Source organism: Gopherus flavomarginatus, chromosome 5 (assembly GCF_025201925.1).
Source record: "Gopherus flavomarginatus isolate rGopFla2 chromosome 5, rGopFla2.mat.asm, whole genome shotgun sequence".
NCBI lineage: Eukaryota > Metazoa > Chordata > Testudines > Testudinidae > Gopherus > Gopherus flavomarginatus.
In genome coordinates, this window is record NC_066621.1 from 151461699 (window position 1) to 151484326 (window position 22628).

Sequence of the window (22628 nt, forward strand, 5' to 3'; positions counted from 1 at the left end):
CTGAGCTCCCAGAATCGTGGCCATGGAGGCGGTGCTGCGCTGCTTAGAGCCACCTGCACCTCCTCTGCACCAAACAGGACTGCTTCAGGTACGTGCTCTGCACCTCCTGCCTGCCCCAGTCCTGAGCCTCCTCCCGCAACCCCACCTTGAGCGCCCTCCCACACCCTAACTCCCTCCCCGACCCTGCACCCCCAGTCTTGAGCCCCAGGGGTAAGCTGGGGCACCTCCCCACCACCATACAGTGCAGTATTGTACATTATATAATATCTTTTGTTTGCCCCACAAAAAATTTCCTTGGAACATAACTCTCTGCATTTACATTAAATCTTATGGGAAAATTGGATTTGTTTAACATCGTTTCACTTAAAGTTGCATTTTTCATGAACATAACTACAACGTTAAGTGAGGAGTTACTGTAAAGGGGCTTTGGACAGGGAGCTAAGTGAAAAAACCCTCTTCCAGCTTATGATCTGAAAAAATGGTTGCAACTTCTACACCCCATGTGGGTTTCCCATCCACTGGATCTGCGTAAATGTATTTCCATTGTCCCCTCACAAACCTTGTCTGAATAATCCATTTCAGGCCGTCTTGTATGTGGAGTCTCTTACCCATGTCCACTAGCACTGATACCAGAAGGCTTAAGTGGTGCAGAAGACCATGTGTCACCCTTTTGTGCCTGCTTGAATGTCACTTACAGTCTATTAGATTGGCATGTTGCTTTACCAGTATACAATTTGAATACAGTTCTAAAACAGTAACAATTTTGATTGGCAGAACAATCTATATTGCATTCATATTTTGAAATTTAAACAAATGTATTATTTTTCTTATTTAGACATAATGTAAGAAGTACTTTGACCTGCAGTGGTCATGGGGTGACTGGCAATAACTGTTCTTTTCCTTGTTTTTTTGTACTCTTTGAATTAGGTGAAATTATCTTGTTTAGGAATCAAATATTCAAAGATGTATATATTTACAAATTTTGCTAGCTGTTCCAAAGGTCAGAATTTCTGTAATTTTCAGGGGCAGCTGTCAGCCTCTTCATCCTTCTGCCAGAAATAAATGCAGATTAAAATACAAACTGCTGTGCTCAAATATGCTTACTTATGGTTTCTTGAAATTTCCAATATAATTCACAATGTTTTGTCTGTCTTTATTAATCAACAATGTTGAGATGCTAATTAAAAGATACTGTGTCGGATTGGCTGTTGTGGCAGTTACAACTATAATATCCCTTCTGAATAAAGAAACTACACTGCTTGTTGGCTGCTGTAATTAGCCTTATTTGAATGGGAAGGGAAATGTGACGTAAAAATAAACTGTTTAAAATTTTTTTATTTGTCCTAAATTAACACACTTTTTTTTCCTGAATAGTTACTAGCAGTTCCAGTTGAGAAAGTTGTTAAACTGTACAGAAGAGAAACTTGGGATAATCAATTTGATCTTTCAGATAATTTCATTACTCAGGTACGTGCCCTATATCTTAGGTTTTCAACCTTTTTGTCACAGGGTGAAACACATCCTCTTAGAAACAGTCTAATGGACAATTAACCCTCCAGGTCAGTTTCCCGCTTATTTGCAATCTTGTGGAATCTACAGCAGTAGTTTAAATAGAAAAGTAATATTAGGAAAGTATCTAAAGTGTTTTGAAGTATACTTGGATGCAATGTGGTAGAAAATCAAGAGGAGAGAGAGAGCACCATGTAACCAGCCAGATCTCTGTGGGCCTGAGTTTGGGAGCATCAGTTCCAGACATTTGTTCCAAATAGATTTCATACAAAGAGAACTGTTAAAAATATTTCTTTGCTTGCTTGCATAGTAGAGATTTCATTATTCTACTCTATATTTTGATGAATTGAAATCTGCCTACATAGTAGGGAAATAGCAACTTTGCTCTCCCTCGTCTTATAACATCACGTCTTCGGAGATTGCTGGGTAGAAGAATGCTAATTCACCTACATGATAATTTAGATATATGTGTACCTAGGCCTTCAAGAGTCTTGGTACAGTACATGTGTAAATCACTGGGCATATTGTCAGTGGAACAGATCTTAATAGTCTTTCAAATATTAAAATATAAAAGTCTTTTATGCGTACATAACTCCACCTAAAATGGTTGCTTTTTGCAGTTGCAGAGTGCATTTTGCTCCTGTCCACGTGTTGCAGGACATTTGAAAAACTCAGACTTTCTTGCATTTCTCTACAGCGTGCAATGACTAAAAATAAGTACTCTGACTGAAAAAGAGTAAAAAATGTGCTGATTTTTAGAGTGGCTCTTATACCAGGGTAGCAAAAAAATCCTCCCACAGACAGCTGGATGCAGTTTGCTAAAAGTTCTTAATCTTTTTCATAGATGTCTATTTTACTATACAGGACCGAGAACGTTGTCAGCACTCAATTAATAATAATGTCTACTTTCACTAGACTCTGAGTATTGTGATCTGGTCTCCCTGCGGACAGTATGTGGCAGCTGGAAGTGTCGATGGTTGTATAGCAGTTTGGAAAGTGGACACTCAGGAGTGCATGGAGAGGTATTCATTGCTTTCCATACAATATATAAATGTTTATCTGTTGTTTTCACAAAGGGGAGCTTTTTTTCTTATCCCTTATTTTTAGACTTTGTCCATGTAAATAGATAAATAATTTGCTTATAGAAAGCTCTTAAAAAGATATATATTTAGATTTACAAAAAATTCCACTTTGTCTTGCACTCAAGGGAGCTCAGGGGCTGCTTGAGATACTTTTCCTTTTCCCCTCACCAGGAGCAACTTCCCAGAAAGAGGGAGGGGAGTAGGCAAAGCCAAGGCGTCATCATCACACACGAACACATAATGTGCACCATGCTTTCCTCTCAGGGTAACCAAAGAGCTCTGGGAGGTACTCTCACTCCTGGCGATTCTTCTGGGGCAAGGACCCAAGTATGGGTTTATGACTAAATACCACTATCTAGCCCTCAGTGGATAAGGTGATGCATTTTATTTTTCACTTTCATCCTTTGGTTAATTTATAAAGAATAGTGTTGTGACAGGCTGTGAGGGGAATATAGCTTTGAGCCTCCCAAAAGGGCAAGAACAATGGCTCTTGTGATGCATCTTTTCAAGAATGAGATACTTTAATCAGGGAGTCAACCACTCTATTTCCCCACCTCCTGATTTATCTTTTTCTCCTTTGCCCCAAAGGAGAAATGGCAGAACCCGATTGTGCTACTGTCTTGTTAGTAAAGTATCTCTGTTTCATAAGTATGATGAAATGAGGAGGAGGGAGGGTTTTTGCATGTGAAAAAGTCAATTAAGAAACATGATTATTACTTTTAAAATACATGTTAGGAGCACAGGAAGATGATATACCGATGATTCGTAGGAGGACACTTACATGAGAACAAAGGGAGAGAGGAGATTTAATCCATTTGACATTAGAGGCAAAGGGCTAATTAGTCAAATATGATTCACGAGAGCAGCCATATGCTCTATTGTAACTGGACAATTCAGCAGGACATGTCTGCTGTGGAATTAACTTCTCTTTTTCCACCTATAGGGGGAAATTATCATTTCATGAATATAATTCTGATTTATTAATTGTTTTAAAACTAATTGATTTTCTTCATACAAAAGGAAGAACTTTTAGGTGCTATATTACGTATTTCAGCTAACTTCACTTCTGCTCATAGACTTTGATGCCAGAAGGGACCATCGTGATCATCTAGACCAGCGATACAGGCCCAACAAAGCTTCCTGTGTGACCCACCAGCTCACCTTAAAAATATGCTCCACTGCCTATCATTTGCCTATGATTTCCTTAGTAAGTAACAAGGAGTCCAGTGGCACCTTAAAGATTAACAGATTTATTTACCCAAGAAAGCTTATGCCCCAATAATCTGTTAGTCTTTAAGGTGCCACCGGACTCCTTGTTGTTTTTGTGGATACAGACTAACACGGCTTCCCCCTGATACTTAGTAATTTACTTGCAATGCTTAATTTGTAATGAAGGAGGTGCTGGGGACTCAGCCCCAGCAAGTCCTGGCACAAATTATGCGACTGGAGAGGGGCAGTTGCTGGCTAGGTGTCCAACTCTGAAGATAGCGCTGCCACCAGCAGCAGCACAGAGGTAAGGGTGGCCTGGTAGTGCCACTCTTCTGCGCTGCTGCTGACGACGGCGCTGCCTTAAGAGCTGGGCAGCCGGAGCTGGGCAGCTGCTGGCTGGGAGTCCAGAGGTGCCAGAGCTGAGCCCCAGCATGCCCTGGCACAAATTAAGCACTGCTTACTGGATCTTAAGTTCTCATGATAGCATTGGCTTTGATTGAGCTAGGATGCTGCTCATTTTTTCACTAATGATGGCAATGGAGCTAATAATTAATGCGAGTGGGAGTAAACATTGCAAAGTCGACAGCAAAAACCAAGCTTTTAACCCAAACTGGACAACTGATTTTCTTTTTATTATGCAACCTCGTTTAACTGCAAAACCTTTGCGTTTAATATGCCAAACCACTGTATCCATATGTAAGGTCATCAGTGTGATGTGACACTTTGAATCAAAGCACATTAACTTCAACATGGCCTAGATTCCTGGCAGTGTTGCAAGACGTGACAAAATTGAAAATCTGAAGTCTTCGTATCACATTTCAACTGTCATTCTCACAACATCAGCGACTACGGGAAAAAGCAACAGCTGCTTCTATTTGGATAACATTGGTACAAGCTAAAAAGAAAAAAGCCTTTCTTGGGTGCCAACCTTGTGAAGAAATGCCATTGGAAATGCTGGAGGAGCTTTTTTCTAGAGATAGAAACAAAGATGACAATGTGAATCATGTGAAGCAAATTCCCCTGTCTGATTCCATGGCAGTGCAAAGATTGGAGGTAATTTACGAGGATTGTTTGTCAGCACTTCTTTCTGATTTAAAAAATGCCAAATACATGTCTCTTAAAGTGGACAGATCAAGCGATTTAAGTGACACTGCCCAGCTATCACTGTTTGTTAGATTTTATGATGGTAAAATATTCAAGGAAGAATTTTTGTTCTTAAAACCATTAGAATCCTACTCCACAGGAGAGATCATTTTTGAAAAGGTAAAAGGCTTTTTGGAAAAAAATGGTTTAGATCTGCAGAAAGTAAATTTGCTTGTTACAGATTGAGGTCCCTCCATGACAGGGAAAGAGAAGGGCTTTGCTTCACGTTTGGCAGCGATACACCCTTCATTAAATACTCTTCACTGCATCATTCACCAGACTGTCCTATGCCGTAAATTTTTTTTTTCCCCCAAGTCCCCAGACAATGGGTATTGTGATGACATTAATGAACTACATACACTCAACTTCTAGCTTGCAACAGAGTCTTTTTAAAGCTTTTTTTACAAGACATTTCAGCTGAATACAGTGACCTGTTGTGGAGCAACAACATTCACTGGTTAAAGCATGTTAGAGAGGTTTTGAGCACTTCAAAAAGAACTAATCAAATTTCTTTCAAACCACAATACCAAGGCTTGCGAGTTCCTGGAATTTATAAACTATGTCTCCTCTATGTCACAGGTAACTTTTCTGTACGATATTATTGGTCACCTGAATTCCCTCAGCTTGCAGCTCCAAGGCCATGTGTGCAAGCAATGTGGGGATCTGTTTGAAAAAGTGTGTGCCTTTCAGAGGAATCGTGAAATCTTTCAGACAGACTTAACGGGAAAGATGCTGCATTTTCCCACATTGCATGTTGTTGTTATTACAGATGAAACTTCAGTGAAAATGATCCAAGAATTCCTAAACAATCTGATTTGAGAATTTTAAAATTTCCAAAGGATTTACTTTTACTTATTTGTCATCTGTTTGTTGTTTCTACTGATGGACCTTGCCCTTCTAAAGCAAAGAACATTCTTGATTTAATTGATGAAGGTGCCCTTCAATTAGAAATTGTAAGGCTCCAGAGCTCAGATGTCTTGAAGGCAAAATTCAGAGAAGTGGGACTTGTGACTTCTGGGCTCAATATGCTGAGCAGTTTCAGAATAGCCAGAATCTAGCCATCTATCTTTTAACAATGTTCGGATCAACATAACTCTGCAAATCTGGGTTTTCTACCATGAACGTTATAAAAAAACAACACTGCAATTGCCTGACAGGTGAGCATCTTCAACAGTGCGTGTGCCTTGCCCTGACCTCCTGCAAAACACTCTTCACAAAGCTTGCCAGAGATCGTCAATGTCACTTCTCCCATTAGATATTATCTTTGTTTCTGGCAGTGTTGATTTATAAATTTTGTTAAAAGAAACACTAATACTTATGTTGCAGTTGGGGTCTTTATTTATTGACAGCTGAAGTTTTGTTTTGTGTTGTTAGCCTTCTGCACTAATGGCCCGCCTCTTGTCACAAAATTCTCAAATCGGCCCATGGGTAGATCTAATTGAGTATTACTGATCTAGACTGACTTCCTGCGCATCAGAAGCCACAGATCTGACCCTCTCCCCGTCCCCCACTCATGCAATAGGCCCATAACCTCTGGCTGACTTATTGAAGTCCTCAAATTTTGATTTTTAAAGACTTCAAGTTACAGAGAATCCACCATTTACTCTAGTTCAAACCAGCAAGTGACCCATGCTGCAGAGGAAGGCAAAACCCCCTGTGGATCTCTACCAATCTGACCTGAAGGAATAATTCCTTCCCAATCCCAAATTCAGAGATCAGTTAGACCCTGAGCATGTGAGTGATTCTCACCAGCCAGACACATGGGAAAAAATTCTCTCCCCAGAACTCTCCCCATCTAAAGTCCCATTTGTGGCCCTTGGAGATATTTGCTAATAGCAATTGTGGATGTGCTGTATGCCATTGGAGGCAACCTCATCATACCATCTCCTCCATAAATTTATCAAGCTCAGTCTTGAAACAAGTTAGGTTTTTTTGCCCACACTACTCCCTTTGAAAGGCTGTTCCAGAATGCTGCTACTCTGATAGTTAGAAATCTGTGTCTAATTTCAAGCCTAATCTTGTTGATGGCCAGTTTATATCCATATGTTCTTGTGCCAACATTAGCCCTTTACTTAAATAACTCTTCTCCTTTCCTGTTGTTTATCCTACTAATGTATTTATAGAGAGCAACCATACCTTCCCTCAGCCTTTGTTTTTTTTAGCTAAACAAGCCAAGCTCCTTAAGTTTCCTGTCATAAGGCAGTTTCTCCATTTCTCTGATCATTGTAGTAGCCCTTCTCTACACCTCTTAATTTTGTTGTTGCTTCATTTATCTATATGTTTTATAGCACCAAGGAGCACTAGAACTTTGCGGAATACACTTATGAAGGTTCCTACCTTAAGAAGCTTTAAAACATTTTTTGTTTTTAGGATGAAACATGAGAAAAGTTACACCATTTGTGGGCTGGCATGGCACCCCAAAGGTGGGCAAATAGCGTATACAGACACTGAAGGAAATCTGGGACTGCTTGAGAATGTTTGTAATAAAGATGGAAAGAAATCAAGTGGCAAGGTAATAAAAATATCACTTAACCCTCATCTGTATTGGTTAAGCAATCATGCTTATTTTGACTGAGCACATAAAAACTCAAAGCTCTAGCAGACTCAGCCCCAGTTTGGTTTGGTTATTAGCTAATCCAATTTGTGAATGCCAGGTTCAGAAAAATGCTCTTTGAGGACTGTTGTTTCACTTTAGGTCTCCAGTGCAGTGGCAAAGGACTACAATGATCTTTTTGATGAAGATGATGACTTTTTAAACATGGACCTGATTGAGCCACGGTCATCTCCAAAGGTCATATCTAATGAGGAGGAGGATGATGATGACGACCTCATGCTAGCTTCAGGCTATCCTAGACACCAAGGGGCAATAATAGAGGATGATGAGAACTCACTAGGTACAGAGTGAACTGGGTTCTGCAGCTCTTACAGAGTTTTTTCAGGATCTGATAATGTTTTATTGAGTCTTACCTACATTCTCTGTTCAAATATGGCCTCCGTTTTATCACACTACACAATTTTTAGTGTTTTCTTTAATTGTTTTCTATCTCATCTTCCATGGTAATTCTCTGATATTAAAGTTTTATCTTCTAGATACTGCACTGATGAAAGTTAATTCCAATCTTGAAAAAGATGATGACAATGACCAAGATGGTAGCATTCCAATTCTGCCAGTATCAACCACCCAAAGACCCTTCTATGACGGACCAATGCCAACCCCCCAACAAAAGCCATTCCAGTCTGGTTCCACCCCTTCGCACCTCACGCACCGCTTCATGGTAAGTCTAATTTTATCTGTGGCTGCACTGATTGGTATGATAACTTCTTCAGTAATTACTGACACTACTCATTTGACTTGTCTTAGGCTAAAATCAAATTTTTTACTGTTATCTTGGAAAGCTCTAAAATTTGACATAACTCTGAAGCTAAATAATAAAAGTAGCATTCTGTTAATACCCAGAACTCTTAATGGTATACTTTGCACTTAGCACCTTTTACCTGTAAATCTCAAAGTACTTCTAAAAAGATGGGTAAGCATATTATTTATATATATATCTCTCCCCATTTTACACATGGAGAAACTTGGCTGTAGAGAGGTTAAGTAACTTGCCCAAATCACACATGGGTTAGAAGTTCCGATTTTTATTCATTTTGATGTAGACACAATATTTAGTTTTAAGGGAAAATTAGAATATGACATTTTGTACCTGTGCTATTGCATTCTAGATAAAATACACTTTTAAATCGTTTATCTTCAACTGTGACTAAGATTAAGATTTTGTCACAGTTATTTTTAGTAAAAGTCACAAACAGGTTGCGGGCAATAAATCAAAAATTCACAGAAGCCTGCGACCTTTCCATGACTTTTACTAAAAATAACCGGGGCAGGGGAAAAGGCTGACTGCTGGGGGGGATTGACAGCCCAAGTTCCACTGTTGGGGGAAATGGGGACTGACAGTTCTTGCTGCTATGCGGGGCCTGGGATGGGGAGGACAGTGCCAACTCCAGCCCTGGCTGCTGACAGCGCCAGCTGTGGCTGCTGGGAGGCATGGGGAGGGGGGACAGCTCCAGCTCCAGCCATAGAGGGGAATGGGGGGACAGTTCTGGCCCCAGCAGCTGACAGCTGCAGCCACTTTGGGTGGGTGGGTTTCTACAGATGAAAGCCAGTTATATTTTTATTTAGGAGCCATGAATTTGATTTGAAAAAAAACTTTTTAAGCTGTTCATAGGTGTGAATAATTTAACTAGCTTCTTTGGAATTGCTCATATTCTTCACCTTTTGTCTTACAGGTGTGGAACTCTGTTGGTATTATTCGTTGTTATAATGATGAGCAAGACAACGCTATAGATGTAGAGTTTCATGATACCTCTATACATCATGCAACACACTTGCCAAATTCTCTGAATCACACAATGGCTGATCTCTCCAGTGAAGCTATCCTATTGGCATGTGAGAGCACAGAGGAACTTGCAAGGTAAACTGTAATACATCTGCATGGAACCTGTATTGTGGAATTAAAGTCAGCATGTTCAAAGAGCTCTTTGTAGTTATAACTTTTGGTTCTTGATCTTGATTTAAAAAAAAATAAAAAATTGGTGGTAGATTTTCACATCCTTCCACTATGTAGATTTAAGGAGTATCCTAATACTTTATGTAGTGCAGGTAGTTTTTTCTTTGTTTCTTGTTGTCTAAAGTTCTTCCCTCTTTCCAAGTTTATGTTGGAAGATTTTAATGCATTGATGTCTCAAGAGAAACTGTACATACTGATGACAGAATTTCAATCCCCTCAAGTCAATAATGCATGATAAGGCACTGTTGGCCAGGTTGTTACTTCTCTCTGCAGTAGTAGGAGTGACGATAGAAAGCTATTGTGTCGGAGCATTGGTGTGGAGATGCATTTTAGCTGCAGGGACACGTTGACAGAATGACTTAAGTTGTGCACTGTATAGTGCTTCTTAGAACCTGCAGATGAAATGTGCAGTACATGCTTTCCAACAGCAGCTGGGCATGCTAGAATGTTCTCCCTTACACTTAAGGAGTAATAGCAATAACATTCTGCCTGATTCTTAAGTGAGTGTTTTAGGGAGACAAGAATCTTCCACCCATTTCCTCATCCAGTTCGTCCATGTACAACTAGCCAAAACGTAGCTCTTAATTTATCAAATGTGATCAGCATCTCCTAGTTAAAGCAGCTCTGAAAAACCTGTAAGTTTTTCAAAGCTTTTTCAAAAGCGTGTCAAGCACTTGGGATACTGTGTCAAACACTTCGGAGTCTGCCTTTTTTGCCTTCTGATGTTTTTAAATGTAACTGGACTCTAAAGTAGCTGTATTTTTAAATTTGCCATATGAAAGATGCTGCACTTGGAATTCCACTTTTAAATGACAGTCAGAATATAACAAGCAGTAATGAATAATGGACACAGGGATCAAACCCTAAACATGTAGCCCTATCCCTTGGTTGATCTTACTTACCTTTGACAGATATCTGTGGGAGTTGTCTTTTTTATTTTTTTTATATCCTTGCAGCACTGAATAGAAATATTCATGCAAATAAACTCTCATGAAATTGCAATTTTTAAAGCAATTTGCTTATGTCTATCTCGTAAAGCTTAAATTTTAAAAACTAAGAGTTTTAATAAAAAAAGAACAGAATTTGTCAGGAAAATGTGGCAAGATTTGTAGGACCTGATTTTCAGGCGTGGTTAGCACCCTCAGCTCCCATTAATTTTAATTGGAGTTGGAGTTGCTCAGCGCATCTGAAGATCCCATCCATAGACTCCAATCAGATTCCTCATCATGCTTTTGAAGAATCTGAATTTCTGAAGCTACAAATTGAATCGGATGATCAGTCACTGAGCAATAGGATTACAAATGGTAATCTGCAAGTATCATACCATTTCACTTGTCTGATAGCTGTAAATTGTAGGTAATCCCCAGTCTCAGAAAACAATAAAACTTTACAGAGCACAGGTAAGTGGATGGTGTATTTTAAGTCATGCTGTCTATTTCAGCTTTAAATGTTTTCCTTTTATTCCTCTCATTTTTAGCAAGCTTCATTGCGTTCATTTTAGCTCTTGGGATTCCAACAAAGAATGGACAGTAGATATGCCAAAGGATGAAGATATTGAAGCTGTTTGTCTGGGTCAGGGCTGGGCTGCTTGTGCCACTAGTGCCATGCTAACTCGTGTGTTTACAATTGGTGGAGTTCAGAAAGAGATGTTCAGTTTCCCTGGTCCAGTGGTGTCAATGGCGGGACATGGAGAGCAGCTTCTCGTTATTTATCACAGAGGTACTCTTCTTTCTCTCGTACTCTTTTTTTGGTTTGTTTTAAATCCCTACCATCTCTTGTTAGTGGTTTCAAGTATTGGTTTATTGTGCATGGTCACCAGTTCTTCTTTTCCTCACTCTGTGCTTCCTCTCTCCTCCTCCAGCAGTTACTCCTTTTATTGCTGCAAACCCACAAATGTCATTAAACAAATAAACAAATAAAGCCTACATATTCAAACTCGAGTGCCTTAAATTAGGCACCTAAAAATAAGTAACCTAATTTTGAAAGGTGCTAAGGATGCACAGCTCCCATTGACTTCAGTAGGAGTTGTAGGTACTCAACACTTGTGAAAATCAGCAAAAAAAATTGTTGCTTGAAATTTTAGGCACTCAAGTTTGCAAATGTTGGCCTCATTGCATATTTATACACATCTATCACTTAAAATACCTTGAATTCTGAAGAAGAATATGCTATAGACATTTAATTGCTAGGCAGGAACAAATGAAATGTTTTGATAATTGGCTAAGTTTGGGGGAGAGGATTGTAACTGTAAGATAGCCATGATCCAACTTGGATTTCAGATACACAGGAGCAAATTGCCCCTGTAGTTTGTCAAAACAAATATTACGCATGTGCTTGTAAGAGTTGTAGCTGATCTTATTAGATACACAGACCATGTACCCACATATCTGAGATCAGAATTGAGCTCTCAGTTATTTGACCTAGGAGTTCAGGCATAGACCTGAAATAGAATTACTCAGGTAAGTGTTCAATTAAAAACTTATATTTAACATGAGCTCAGAAATAGGAAGATGCATTTTACCATCACATTCTGTCTAATCAAGTCTAAAATTATATTGTTATGCAACACAGTTATTGAGTCAACCTTCTTTTCTTACTAGGTACTGGCTTTGATGGGGACCAGTGCCTTGGAGTACAGCTGATAGAGTTAGGCAAAAAGAAGAGACAGGTTTTACATGGAGACCCACTTCCTCTTACAAGGAAATCCTACCTGATGTGGGTAGGATTTTCAGCAGAAGGTAAGATGATGCAGCTATATGATGAGAGTTCCAGTGAGCAATCTTGGCTCTCTTTTAGATGGAGAATTTTACAGAAGCATTCACCTAATTTTTTAAAAAATTAGATGTTCCTGTAACTCCAATTTGTTTAGAACATCTCGTGACCATCGATCCATCCATCTTCCTCTGATATAAATGTAGTAATTGGAAATCTTAGTGCATTTACAATGTTAAAAAAATACATTAAAATGTTACCAAAAAACCTTGAGCCAATCAGCTTCCCTCCTGCTTCCCCCCAAAAAAGCTACGTCTCTGCCATTCTACTGAAATAGAAAAAACTTGAGATTTGTCCCAAATATCTGCTTAGGGAAAAGCCTGTGAGAAAAATATTTAAACCCTATAGCATTCTATGAAGGTCAACAAAGTCTCCTCTGTCAGATCAATGTGTGGAGTGAGTTCTGGAACTGAGGGCCCATAGCTGGGAACACTATGCCACCAACCACTCCCCTTTTAATTGTGAGAGCTTTTAAGTCAGTTCTTCAACTGACGTCAACTGCTGTGGTATAGCATGAGGAGAAGTGTTCTCTGCAATAGTCAGGAACAAAATTATAAAGTTATTTTATAGGTTGCAGCCAACACCTTGAGTTGCACCAGGACACAAATTAGAAACAAGAGCACACTGTTGTCATAAACAGATAGCTAAGGGTTAATGTCTCTTTCACCTGAAGCACCTGACCAGAGGACCAATCAGGAAACCGGATTTTTTCAACTTTGGGTGGAGGGAGTTTGTGTCTGAGTCTTTTGTCTGCCTGCCTGCTTTCTCTGAGCTTTGGAGAAGTAGTTCTACTTTCTAATTTTCTGTTTCTAAGTGTAAGGACAAAGAGATCAGATAGTAAGTTCTGTGGTTTCTTTTCTTTGGTATTTGCATGAATATAAGTGCTGGAGTGCTTTGATTTGTATTCTTTTTGAATAAGGCTGTTTATTCAATATTCTTTTAAGCAATTAACCCTGTATTGTATCATCTTAATACAGAGAGCACATTTGTATGTATTTTTCTTTCTTTTTATATAAAGCTTTCTTTTAAGACCTGTTGAAGTTTTTCTTTACTTCAGGGAAATTGAGTCTGTACTCACCAGGGAATTGGTGGGAGGAAGAAATCAAGGGGAGATCTGTGTGTTGGATTGCTAGCCTGATTTTGCATTCCCTCTGGGGGAATAGGAAAGTACTATTTGTTTCCAGGATTGGAAACAGAGAGGGGGAGTCCCTCTGTGTAGTTTCACAGAGCTTGTGTCTGTGTATCTCTTCAGGAGCACCTGGAGGGGGGAAGGGAAAAAGGATTATTTCCCTTTGTTGTGAGACTCAAGGGATTTGGGTCTTGGGGTCCCAGGGAAGGTTTTTCAGGGGGACCAGAGTGCCCCAAAACACTCTAATTTTTTGGGTGGTGGCAGCAGGTACCAGGTCCAAGCTGGTAACTAAGCTTGGAGGTTTTCATGCTAACCCCCATATTTTGGACGCTAAGGTCCAAATCTGGGACTAAGGTTATGATAACTGTGGACTCCAGGTGTCATTCTCCCAGTGAGAAGCACCACTAAATATTCAGGAATTGCATTCTGCACTAGCTGAAATGTGAGTAGTCTTCAATGATAGCTTTGTGTGCAATAATAATTGCAGCTTGAGGTGACAAAGAGACCGGATAACTGGGCAGCTCTGCATCCAAAAAGAGAGGTTCCAGTTTGCTAGCTATACATAGATGAGAAGAACCCTTCTTGGCTACTAATGCTACTGAATGCTAAAAAATACTGGGGTTCTAGCAGAATCCCTGGCTTACACACGTTACTGACTAAATGCAGATAAACACCCTCTAGTCCAAGGACAAGTATCAGCCCTAACATCTTCTGAATATTTTCTGTTCCAACCAGTATTACCTCTTTCTTCTGTGGATTAAGTCTCCACCATCTAACCTTCATTCAGGCCCCAATTTTGGCTGGATAGTGAGAAAGCAGCGAGACTGCACCATTTGAATCAAATATAGATGATGTTTACAGCTGCTAAGTAGTTGAATTTGAGAACTAGCTGCTTGGGAGTTTCAGGATAAATTACAAATACTGCTGTGCCTCTGGCTGAAGAGAGAAACCTTCTTTCTGTTGAACTTCTAACTTTTGAGACTTATAGTAGGAAAAAGTGCTTATTCTTAACGTTGGAGTTTTTCCTAAAGTAGCTTATTTTCTGTCAAATTCTTCAAATCTGTCAGGAATTTCATTCTCTTACATATCTCCATGTTTAAATGTCAGTTTGAATAATCTGGCCAGCAGGTGGTGCAGCTTTCTAAACAAACGGTAGCTTCTCCCAAACAGTTTGTACTTTTTGGCTGGAGGATATTACTTAATATTTGGGCATCCTAACCATGTACTGCTGCCTAGCAGCATCCGCCCATAAATCCTTAGTCATATTGCGGCCTTAGATTGTGTTGGCTGCCAGAACAATGCTTGTGTTTGTTACAAATAGGTACCCCATGTTATGTGGATTCTAAGGGAATTGTGAAGATGTTGAACAGAGGACTTGGGAACACTTGGATTCCAGTATGTGACACAAGAGAATACTGCAAAGGAAAATCTGATCATTATTGGGTAATTGGCATCCATGAAAACCCCCAGCAGCTGAGGTGGGATATTGCAAAGAGAGTTACTTATGCGTTTGTCTTGGTCATGGTATACGTTACTTTTCCCCTTTATAATAATAGAAACTGTAAAGAAACTTTAACTAACATGATTTTTAAAGGGTAAATAGCTAATAAATATGCTCAGAAAGTGATCCAATTATATACGTAATTTTAAAAATGGACATTTAATTACTAAATTGACCTTGAATAAAATTATCAGTAACAATTTGAATTAGAAATTTCTAATGTGTGGCTAACAGGCATCTTACCTTTTATCGTGAATTACAAACCTTTTTAAAGTTACAATTTTCTAAAGCAAATAAGTTTGTAAGCTTTCTTCTGACTATGGGGTTCCTAAAACTGCATCATAAGCTCCCAATTCCATTTGGTCCAGTCCTACATTGCCTTTTTACACCTTGATTACTTTGTATACCTTTCCCCCTTGTATTCCCTGGCATGTTTCTTCTCTCCCCCCCACTTCCTCCTCCCCCCCCCAGGTTGAAACTTTGAGCGGCTGAAACTGGGAGCAGACCCGTGGGGAGCCTCAAGCCCCAGTGCCCTCTGTGAAGCTGAAACAGGGAGAAGAGCTGTGGGGCTGAAGTTCCGAGCCCCAGCACTCCAGGTCTCAAGCCCTGAGCCCTGGTGCTCCCGCAGGGCATTCCTGAGATGTCCATAACTCTGAGGTTCTCCCTTAATTCAAAATGGAGCTTTTTACACTCCTCTGTAGTGTTTTATTAAGTGAAAGTGTTTTGTGTCACTGGCAGACTTCAATTCACTGTCCACTTCCTCTTCCAGATCTTTAAATAACCCTGGTCTCCAGGAAACTTATTAAAATGTGTATCAAACTGGTGGGATGACTGAGTCAGAGTCATCATGAGTTTTTTCCTCCTGTTCCTCTAAAGAAAAAAGGTGCTCCTCTTTGAATTACAAAGAACGTTTTATTCAAAGCCACCACAACTGCTAAAGATAAAATAGGGGAGGGTCATTGTTTGGTGTTTCATTTATCAAACCTTATGCAGTAATTGACACACGTAACCAGACCAGTAATGCTTCCTCTTTTTTTATGCAGTGTTTGAAACAACATCACTTAAGGAGAAATTTTGTTAATGCTGCAGTGATGCAGCTGTATAGATCAGCTTTCCCAAACTGACATTTTACTTAGCTGAACCCTGCAAGAGTGTACTGGCTTAAATGCCACTGTAGTGCTACAGTAACGTTAGAATCACTTTATTCAGAACTGTATGTGTGATCCAACATGCTACAGGACTGTCGAGAGAGAGAGGGAGTGTGTGTGTGTGTGTGTGTGTGTGTGTATCTATACACACACACCTTTCCATCACACACTTCATTCCTCAGCCAAAAATAAAACAAACAATAAGAAAGTCAGCTCAAATTTTGCAATTATCTTCAGTTTTTCTGTGGCCTATGTTTCAGATAAATTAGAATGTATAGTTTCTAGAATATACTAAATCGTGTGTTAGAAATTTGCTATGTTTTTATTGTTTGCTGTATTTAAAGTATCTAAAGTGAACAAGAGAATGGAATAGGGTACTCTGGTGTAGCTGACATTGCGGAGCATATGTTCTGGTCATCTCATGAGCTTTTATTTGTTTCACCAGTTGTACATATGTAAAAATATATTTAATCCCATCACTACAATATTGATTTAACAGTTAGGATGTACAATTTTTGTAAATAACAAACCCTGTTAAAATATCTTGTTCCTTCTACATCCTTGGGAGACTTGACTTGCAGTTAGGCTTTTCTGTAGATTTTGAGTGGTTTGTATGTGTTTTGTTTTCCTTGGACAGGTGCATTCCTTGTAAAGGAGCTCGGTTCCCTCCTACACTTCCACGTCCTGCTGTAGCAATTTTATCCTTTAAACTTCCTTACTGTCAAATTACAACAGAAAAAGGACAGATGGAGGTATGTAGACTTTACCAACAAATTGGGATGAAATTTTCTTAAGTGTTCCTAATGAACAGGGGTCCACGTTATTAAAACCCTCATTGCAAAGAGGCAAACTATTGAATACATGACAGCACTGAATTAGTGTTCTGCTCCTAGGTCAAGGTTGAGGAACATCGGTAGGATAGTATAGGGAAGCTTCCACTTCTGAAGTCAATATGTACATAAATAGGGGTCTTTAGTCACCAGGCTGTCAATCTGGCATCTTTCACTAAATTTATTGCAAAATATCTAACCCATGTAAACAATTTGGGAACCATACTACAAAGAGGCAGCGTAGAGTCTGTGGAAGAGATCTAGGCATGGAGTTTGTTCAGGTTTGGTAGTTCATGCAAGTTTTTTGTTGTTGAAATAATTGTATGTACCAAGGAGAATAAATATAGAACAAAGTTGATAGAATCAATGTAAGATTACTCATTAAGAAATGCTATCTCCCTTTGATCATCAAAATCTAATCTGTCTGCTTTTCAAAAGTGATTAACATTTTTTGGCTGCCTTAGTGTTTTGGGCCCAACTTGAAACCCATTATAGGTGTCTATTTTCAGGCAGTGCTGAGCACCCAACTTTTGAAAATCAGGCTTCTCTAAAGTATTTCACTAAGCACCCAAAATTTAGTCATTCTGAAAATTTTGGTCTTCAGGTTTAATTTGTCTCTTAAAATAGAGACTAGCTGAAAAAAGATGCAAATGCAGAATATTCTTCAGTATCTCTGCAAAAGATCTGTACTTTGCTTCAAATTCTGCTTTGATTTAAACCTCATTTTAGTTGGGGTGTACATGGTATAAATGGTGCACTGAGTTTTAATCTCCATCTCAGAGGCAATTTCGTATGTTTTGAAGTCTGTGCTCACTGATCTATGTATACAGAAGAAGCTTCAGCAAAAAATACCATATTCTTTTGTAAAGTGTTCAATGGTTTTCCTCCATTTTTCAACAGTACTGACTGAATCTGTGTCTCATTTTCCTTGCTAAGCAGTGAAAGAAGGATGTCCTGAACTGTTAATTTGGCTGGAGGGAGCTTGTATTTTAGGTAGTGTCTACACACTATAGGACTGAATGGTTCCCAGTTGATCCAGTGTGCATGGACTAGCTTAAACACAAATGGTTCTGTTTATGCACACTAGCCCTGTTTGTTTGTGTTGCAAACCACTGCAGTTTTGGCCAGTGTCCATGCTAGTGCTGTTTTATACCATTTCACTTACAATACCTTCTGGTGTTCTATCCTACAATTTCTGTTACAGCTCCTAGAAGCAGTGGATTCTGGGGATTTTGAAAGGCTGCCAATGCACTGTAGAACAGTAGTAGTAGGAATGTTTGAACTGTTTTATTCTGAATGGTTTAGATTGTCCACTCTAGCACTAAACTGGTGAAGGCTCAGATAGTTCAGATTAGACCAGCTGTGAACAAGTATAATACAAATGGCATTTGTTTTGCATGTAAGCTGTTTGGAGCTAAGGTTGCCATATCTCCAGGATTGTCCTAGAGTCTCCAGGAATTAAAGATTAATATTTAATTAAAGATCATGTCATGTGATGAAACCTCTAGAAACACATACAACCAACATTGACAACACTATTTGGAGCACTTTTGTGTGTGGACATGCTGTGTTTTACAAGCATGCCATAAAGTTAGAATCATAGGACTGGAAAGAACCTTGAGAGGTCATCTAGTCCAGTCCCCTGCACTCATGGCAGGACTAAGTATTATCTAGACCATCCCTGACAGGTGTTTGTCTAACCTGCTCTTAAAAATCTCCAATGATGGAGATTCCACAACCTCCCTAGGCAATTTATTCCAGTGCTTAGTCACCCTGACAGTTAAGGAAGTTTTTTCCTAATGTCCAACCTAAACCTCCCTTACTGCAATTTAAGCCCATTGCTTCGTGTCCTATCCTCAGAGGTTAAGAAAAAACAATTTTTCTCCCTCCCCTTTGTAACAGCCTTTTATGTACTTGAAAACTGTTATCATGTCCCCTCTCAGTCTTCTCTTTTCCAGACAAAACAAACCAGTTTTTTCAATCTTCCCTCAAAGGTCCTATTTTCTAGACCTTTAATCATTTTTGTTGCTCTTTTCTAGACTCTCTCCAGTTTGTCCAATTTGTTCTTAGTGTGGCATATTTTTTTTTTGCAGATAAAGACTTAAGGACAAATATCTATCACTTCCCCAACAGGATGTGAAAAGGAACATTAGAGAATAATTTGATACAAGTTGGTGAAAAGTACTAAGCACCTTTTTTTTTTCTGGCGTTTAGTATGCTTTTTTTCCTCTCTCTCTTATTCAGGAACAATTTTGGCGTTCAGTATTGTTTCACAACCACTTGGATTATTTATCAAAAAATGGATATGAATATGATGAAAATGCTAAAAATGAGGCAGCAAAAGAACAGCAGGAGCTTTTAATGAAATTGTTTGCTGTAAGTAAAATTTAAATGCAAAAGAAATTAAAGCTTATTGTTGAGCATTAATTTTCAGTATATGGCATTTGATGCTGTTTAAGTATGGATAGCTACTTTGTCATTTTCTTCCATGTGTACAGTTATCCACCTCACACACTGTATGATTTTAGTCTCACTGTTGCATTTCAATTGTGGAAAAGGTGGTGTACAGCGAGAACTCCTTTTTTTTGCTATACAATTAAGTATTGTTGGCACTCTCTGCGTAATAAGTCTAGCACCAGAATACTATAGGTGTTGCAGGATCAGAACTGAATTGTGTTGGCAGTGCTATGTGAAATGTTTGCGTAGATCCTGCCCACATTGTGTAAATCTTGTTTACTTCTCTTATACATGTAGTCCCACTGAAATCAGTAACTCTAATCAAGAGAGTCAGGAGAGCAGGATTAGGTCTATCCTTTGTTGTTGAAGGCAGTGTTGTTAAACTTTCACTGTCATGATTACTAAATTTCCAGCAATTTTTTTTAATAAATGAAAGCCTTAATTGATGGGCTTGCATACTCATGCATGCTCCCTATTAAAAAAACTATTTTGAATTTCAAGGCTCTCTCGCGCTCTCTCATTCGCTATTTGTGTGTGTGTGTGTGTGTGTGTGTGTGTGTGTATGTATGTATGTGTGTGTGTATGTATATATATATATATATATATATATATATATATAAATAAAAATTGGCCAATAGGTCTGTGTTGCCTAAGAAAAGTTACTGTCCTTACAAATGACTAGGAGCTATAAGGTGTATATATACATGTATCTGGCTAAGCTGTGCCCCTTATGAGATATTAAGTTGGTGGTGGTTAGTGCCATTACTACGATTAATTATTCTCTTTGGGTCATTCTAGGAAGCATGCCTGTGGAGTATGTAACTAAAGGATTATTTTTCTTTGTTAGCTTTCTTGTAAACTGGAACGTGAATTTCGTTGTGTGGAGCTTGCTGATTTCATGACCCAAAATGCTGTCAATTTAGCTATCAAGTATGCATCTCGCTCTAGAAAACTAATATTAGCCCAACGGCTGAGTGAGATGGCTGTAGAGAAAGCGACAGAGATGGCAGCACCTGAAGAAGATGATGATGAGGAGGAGGAGGATTTCCGAAATCATCTGAATGCTGGGTAAAAAGAATTTTGACATGATAAAGGAACCTGCAGTTTTTTTAATATGGATAGATTCAAAATTATAATGCTTTAACTTGCAATATATTTATTAGTGTTACGACAATCAGCTCTAATCCTAGTGTGATTCTACTCTAAAAATTGTCTCTATAAAAGTAGAGCTGTGTTCAATAGCTTTACTCCCTCTGGGGATTCATTGCAATAAGTTAGCTCTGAAGAGCCAGCAAAGCTAGAGAGAGTGGATTGGTTCATTTCCTGCGTATGTGATGTTGGAAGAATTTTTATTTAAGTCTCTCAGTTACCATACTAATGATGGTGGTATTTGAACCTATATAGAATAGAATAGAACTAAGTTCTGATTGCAAACTACTGTTGATGATGCATTAGGCTGAAGGAACTCAGATCAATTTCTTGAGATTCTAAGCTGGGTTGGCAGTGTAGGGACTTAAGGCTAGTCTACACACAAAACTGATCCTGAAATAAGTAGGTCAGTTTGATGCACACCTTTTGTTGTTAATGTCCACACGCAGACTTGCACCAAAATAACAAAAATTGTGATTTAAAACCAAGTTAGTTATTTCAGTGCAAGAATGTGGTAGAACAGCCTTTAGTTGCAATTTACAGCCAAAGTGGATGTTCCTCACAGTCCCTGTCCCCCTAGGAGTAGACAGAGGATTAGAGGTGGTATTAAATGGCGTCACTAATCCAGTGATAGAAAAGCTTTCGCAGCCTTTCACCAGCGGTGAGATAATGGCATCACAGTACAGTGCATAAAGTTAGGAAGCTTATTTTGGTAGAAGGAAGTTTAATTTTGCAACAAGTCAAGGCCCATACATAAAAATGTCTGCAGGTTTACTTTGGAATACGTGGCTGCAAACAGGATGATAACTCCCTTCCAAGTAGTCTGCTCCAGTTTCTCGGTTCATGAATGGAAGCCACAGTCTAATATTGATGATTTCAGTCTCTTCTAGGGTTGAATTATATCACAAAAACTAGATTTTTCTTATTGCCAGATTCAGTCGTTGCTGTAAGATTCTTGTTGGAAAAAGAGAGCTTCTGTTTACGTATACACACATCTTAGTAATCAGCAAAGATTGGGAGAGTATTACAGAAAATGTACTTAGTAATTTAATGGGATTTCAGTAAAATATAAGATCATATTTTCAACATTTGTTGCCTAAATTGCAGTTTGAAAATATATGCGTCCAGTTTTTTTGGCTTTTTATTTGAATGAGTAGTTCTTCTTCGAGTGCTTGCTCATATCTATTCCAATTAGGTGTGTGCACGCTTGTTGGAAGATTTTTACCCTAGCAACGCTTGGTGGGTTGGCGGGGCGCCCCCTGGAGTGGCGCCGCTATGGTGCTGGATATATACCCCTGCTGACCCAGCGGCCCTTCAGTTCCTTCTTACCGCCTGTGACGGTCATTGGAGCTGTGGAGTGCGGCTTTGCTGATCTCCACATCCCTAGCTACTCATAGTTCTTTACTGCTACTGTGTCTATAGTTCGAGTTCTTATAGTTAGTTCTTATCTTTATAGTTAGTGTATATAGTTCAGGGAGGATTGGGGTTAGCCCCTTTCCTCCACCCCAGTGCAGGCCCATGCCCAAGGCACCGGGATTCAAACCGTGCTCGGCGTGCCAAAAGCTGATGCCAGTAGGGGATCCCCACGACTCCTGCCTCAAGTGCCTAGGGGAATCCCACCTTCCTGATAAGTGCCGCATTTGCAAGTCCTTTAAACCAAGGACAAAGAAGGAGCGGACTTCCGATTGAAGCAGCTCCTCATGGAGTCGGCGCTGAGCGCCCAACAGACTGCTTCGGTAAGGAGTGCCCCTCTGGCACCGACCCTTACCAGCACCGACATCTGCTTGGCACCGCTTCCTGTCCCTGAGACCTGGGAAGCAACATAGTGCCTCAACTTCGGCTGCATGGAAGGAGCGCTCTTCCAAGACGGCTTGTCCGGCACCCTCATCTGCCACGGCACCGTCGACTGTGACTCTATAGATTGCTGCTCTGCCAAGCTCGGCACCGTCGATTCTGGTCCCACAAAAGTTGTTGAGTCCGGTTCCCGACAGCTCCCCGCAGGGCCGTAGCAACAAAGAATGTGGCCCCCTCCGAACATATGTCCGGGCCCCTTACAATGCAGAAACTGGAATGCGATATTTATTTTATACAGTATACAGGGTTCATATTATGTATACATAGGCCTACAGTG

At 39.5% G+C, this 22628-nt stretch overlaps 1 protein-coding gene across 3 annotated transcripts in view; it reads left to right on the forward strand.

Moving 5' to 3' along the window:
* Nucleotides 1–22628, forward strand: part of WDHD1 (WD repeat and HMG-box DNA binding protein 1) — a 62181-nt gene that overhangs the window by 22218 nt on the left and 17335 nt on the right. For 2 of the 3 annotated variants that reach the window (XM_050952529.1, XM_050952531.1), the window contains 12 exons: nucleotides 1375–1467; nucleotides 2425–2531; nucleotides 7314–7455; nucleotides 7639–7837; nucleotides 8034–8218; nucleotides 9231–9415; nucleotides 10989–11230; nucleotides 12112–12249; nucleotides 14734–14890; nucleotides 16699–16813; nucleotides 19136–19267; nucleotides 20196–20416. In XM_050952529.1, the coding sequence (XP_050808486.1) occupies nucleotides 1375–1467; nucleotides 2425–2531; nucleotides 7314–7455; nucleotides 7639–7837; nucleotides 8034–8218; nucleotides 9231–9415; nucleotides 10989–11230; nucleotides 12112–12249; nucleotides 14734–14890; nucleotides 16699–16813; nucleotides 19136–19267; nucleotides 20196–20416 (1916 nt within the window). The remainder of the gene's footprint in view (nucleotides 1–1374; nucleotides 1468–2424; nucleotides 2532–7313; nucleotides 7456–7638; nucleotides 7838–8033; nucleotides 8219–9230; nucleotides 9416–10988; nucleotides 11231–12111; nucleotides 12250–14733; nucleotides 14891–16698; nucleotides 16814–19135; nucleotides 19268–20195; nucleotides 20417–22628) is intronic. The other variant, XM_050952530.1, reaches the window with a different exon arrangement.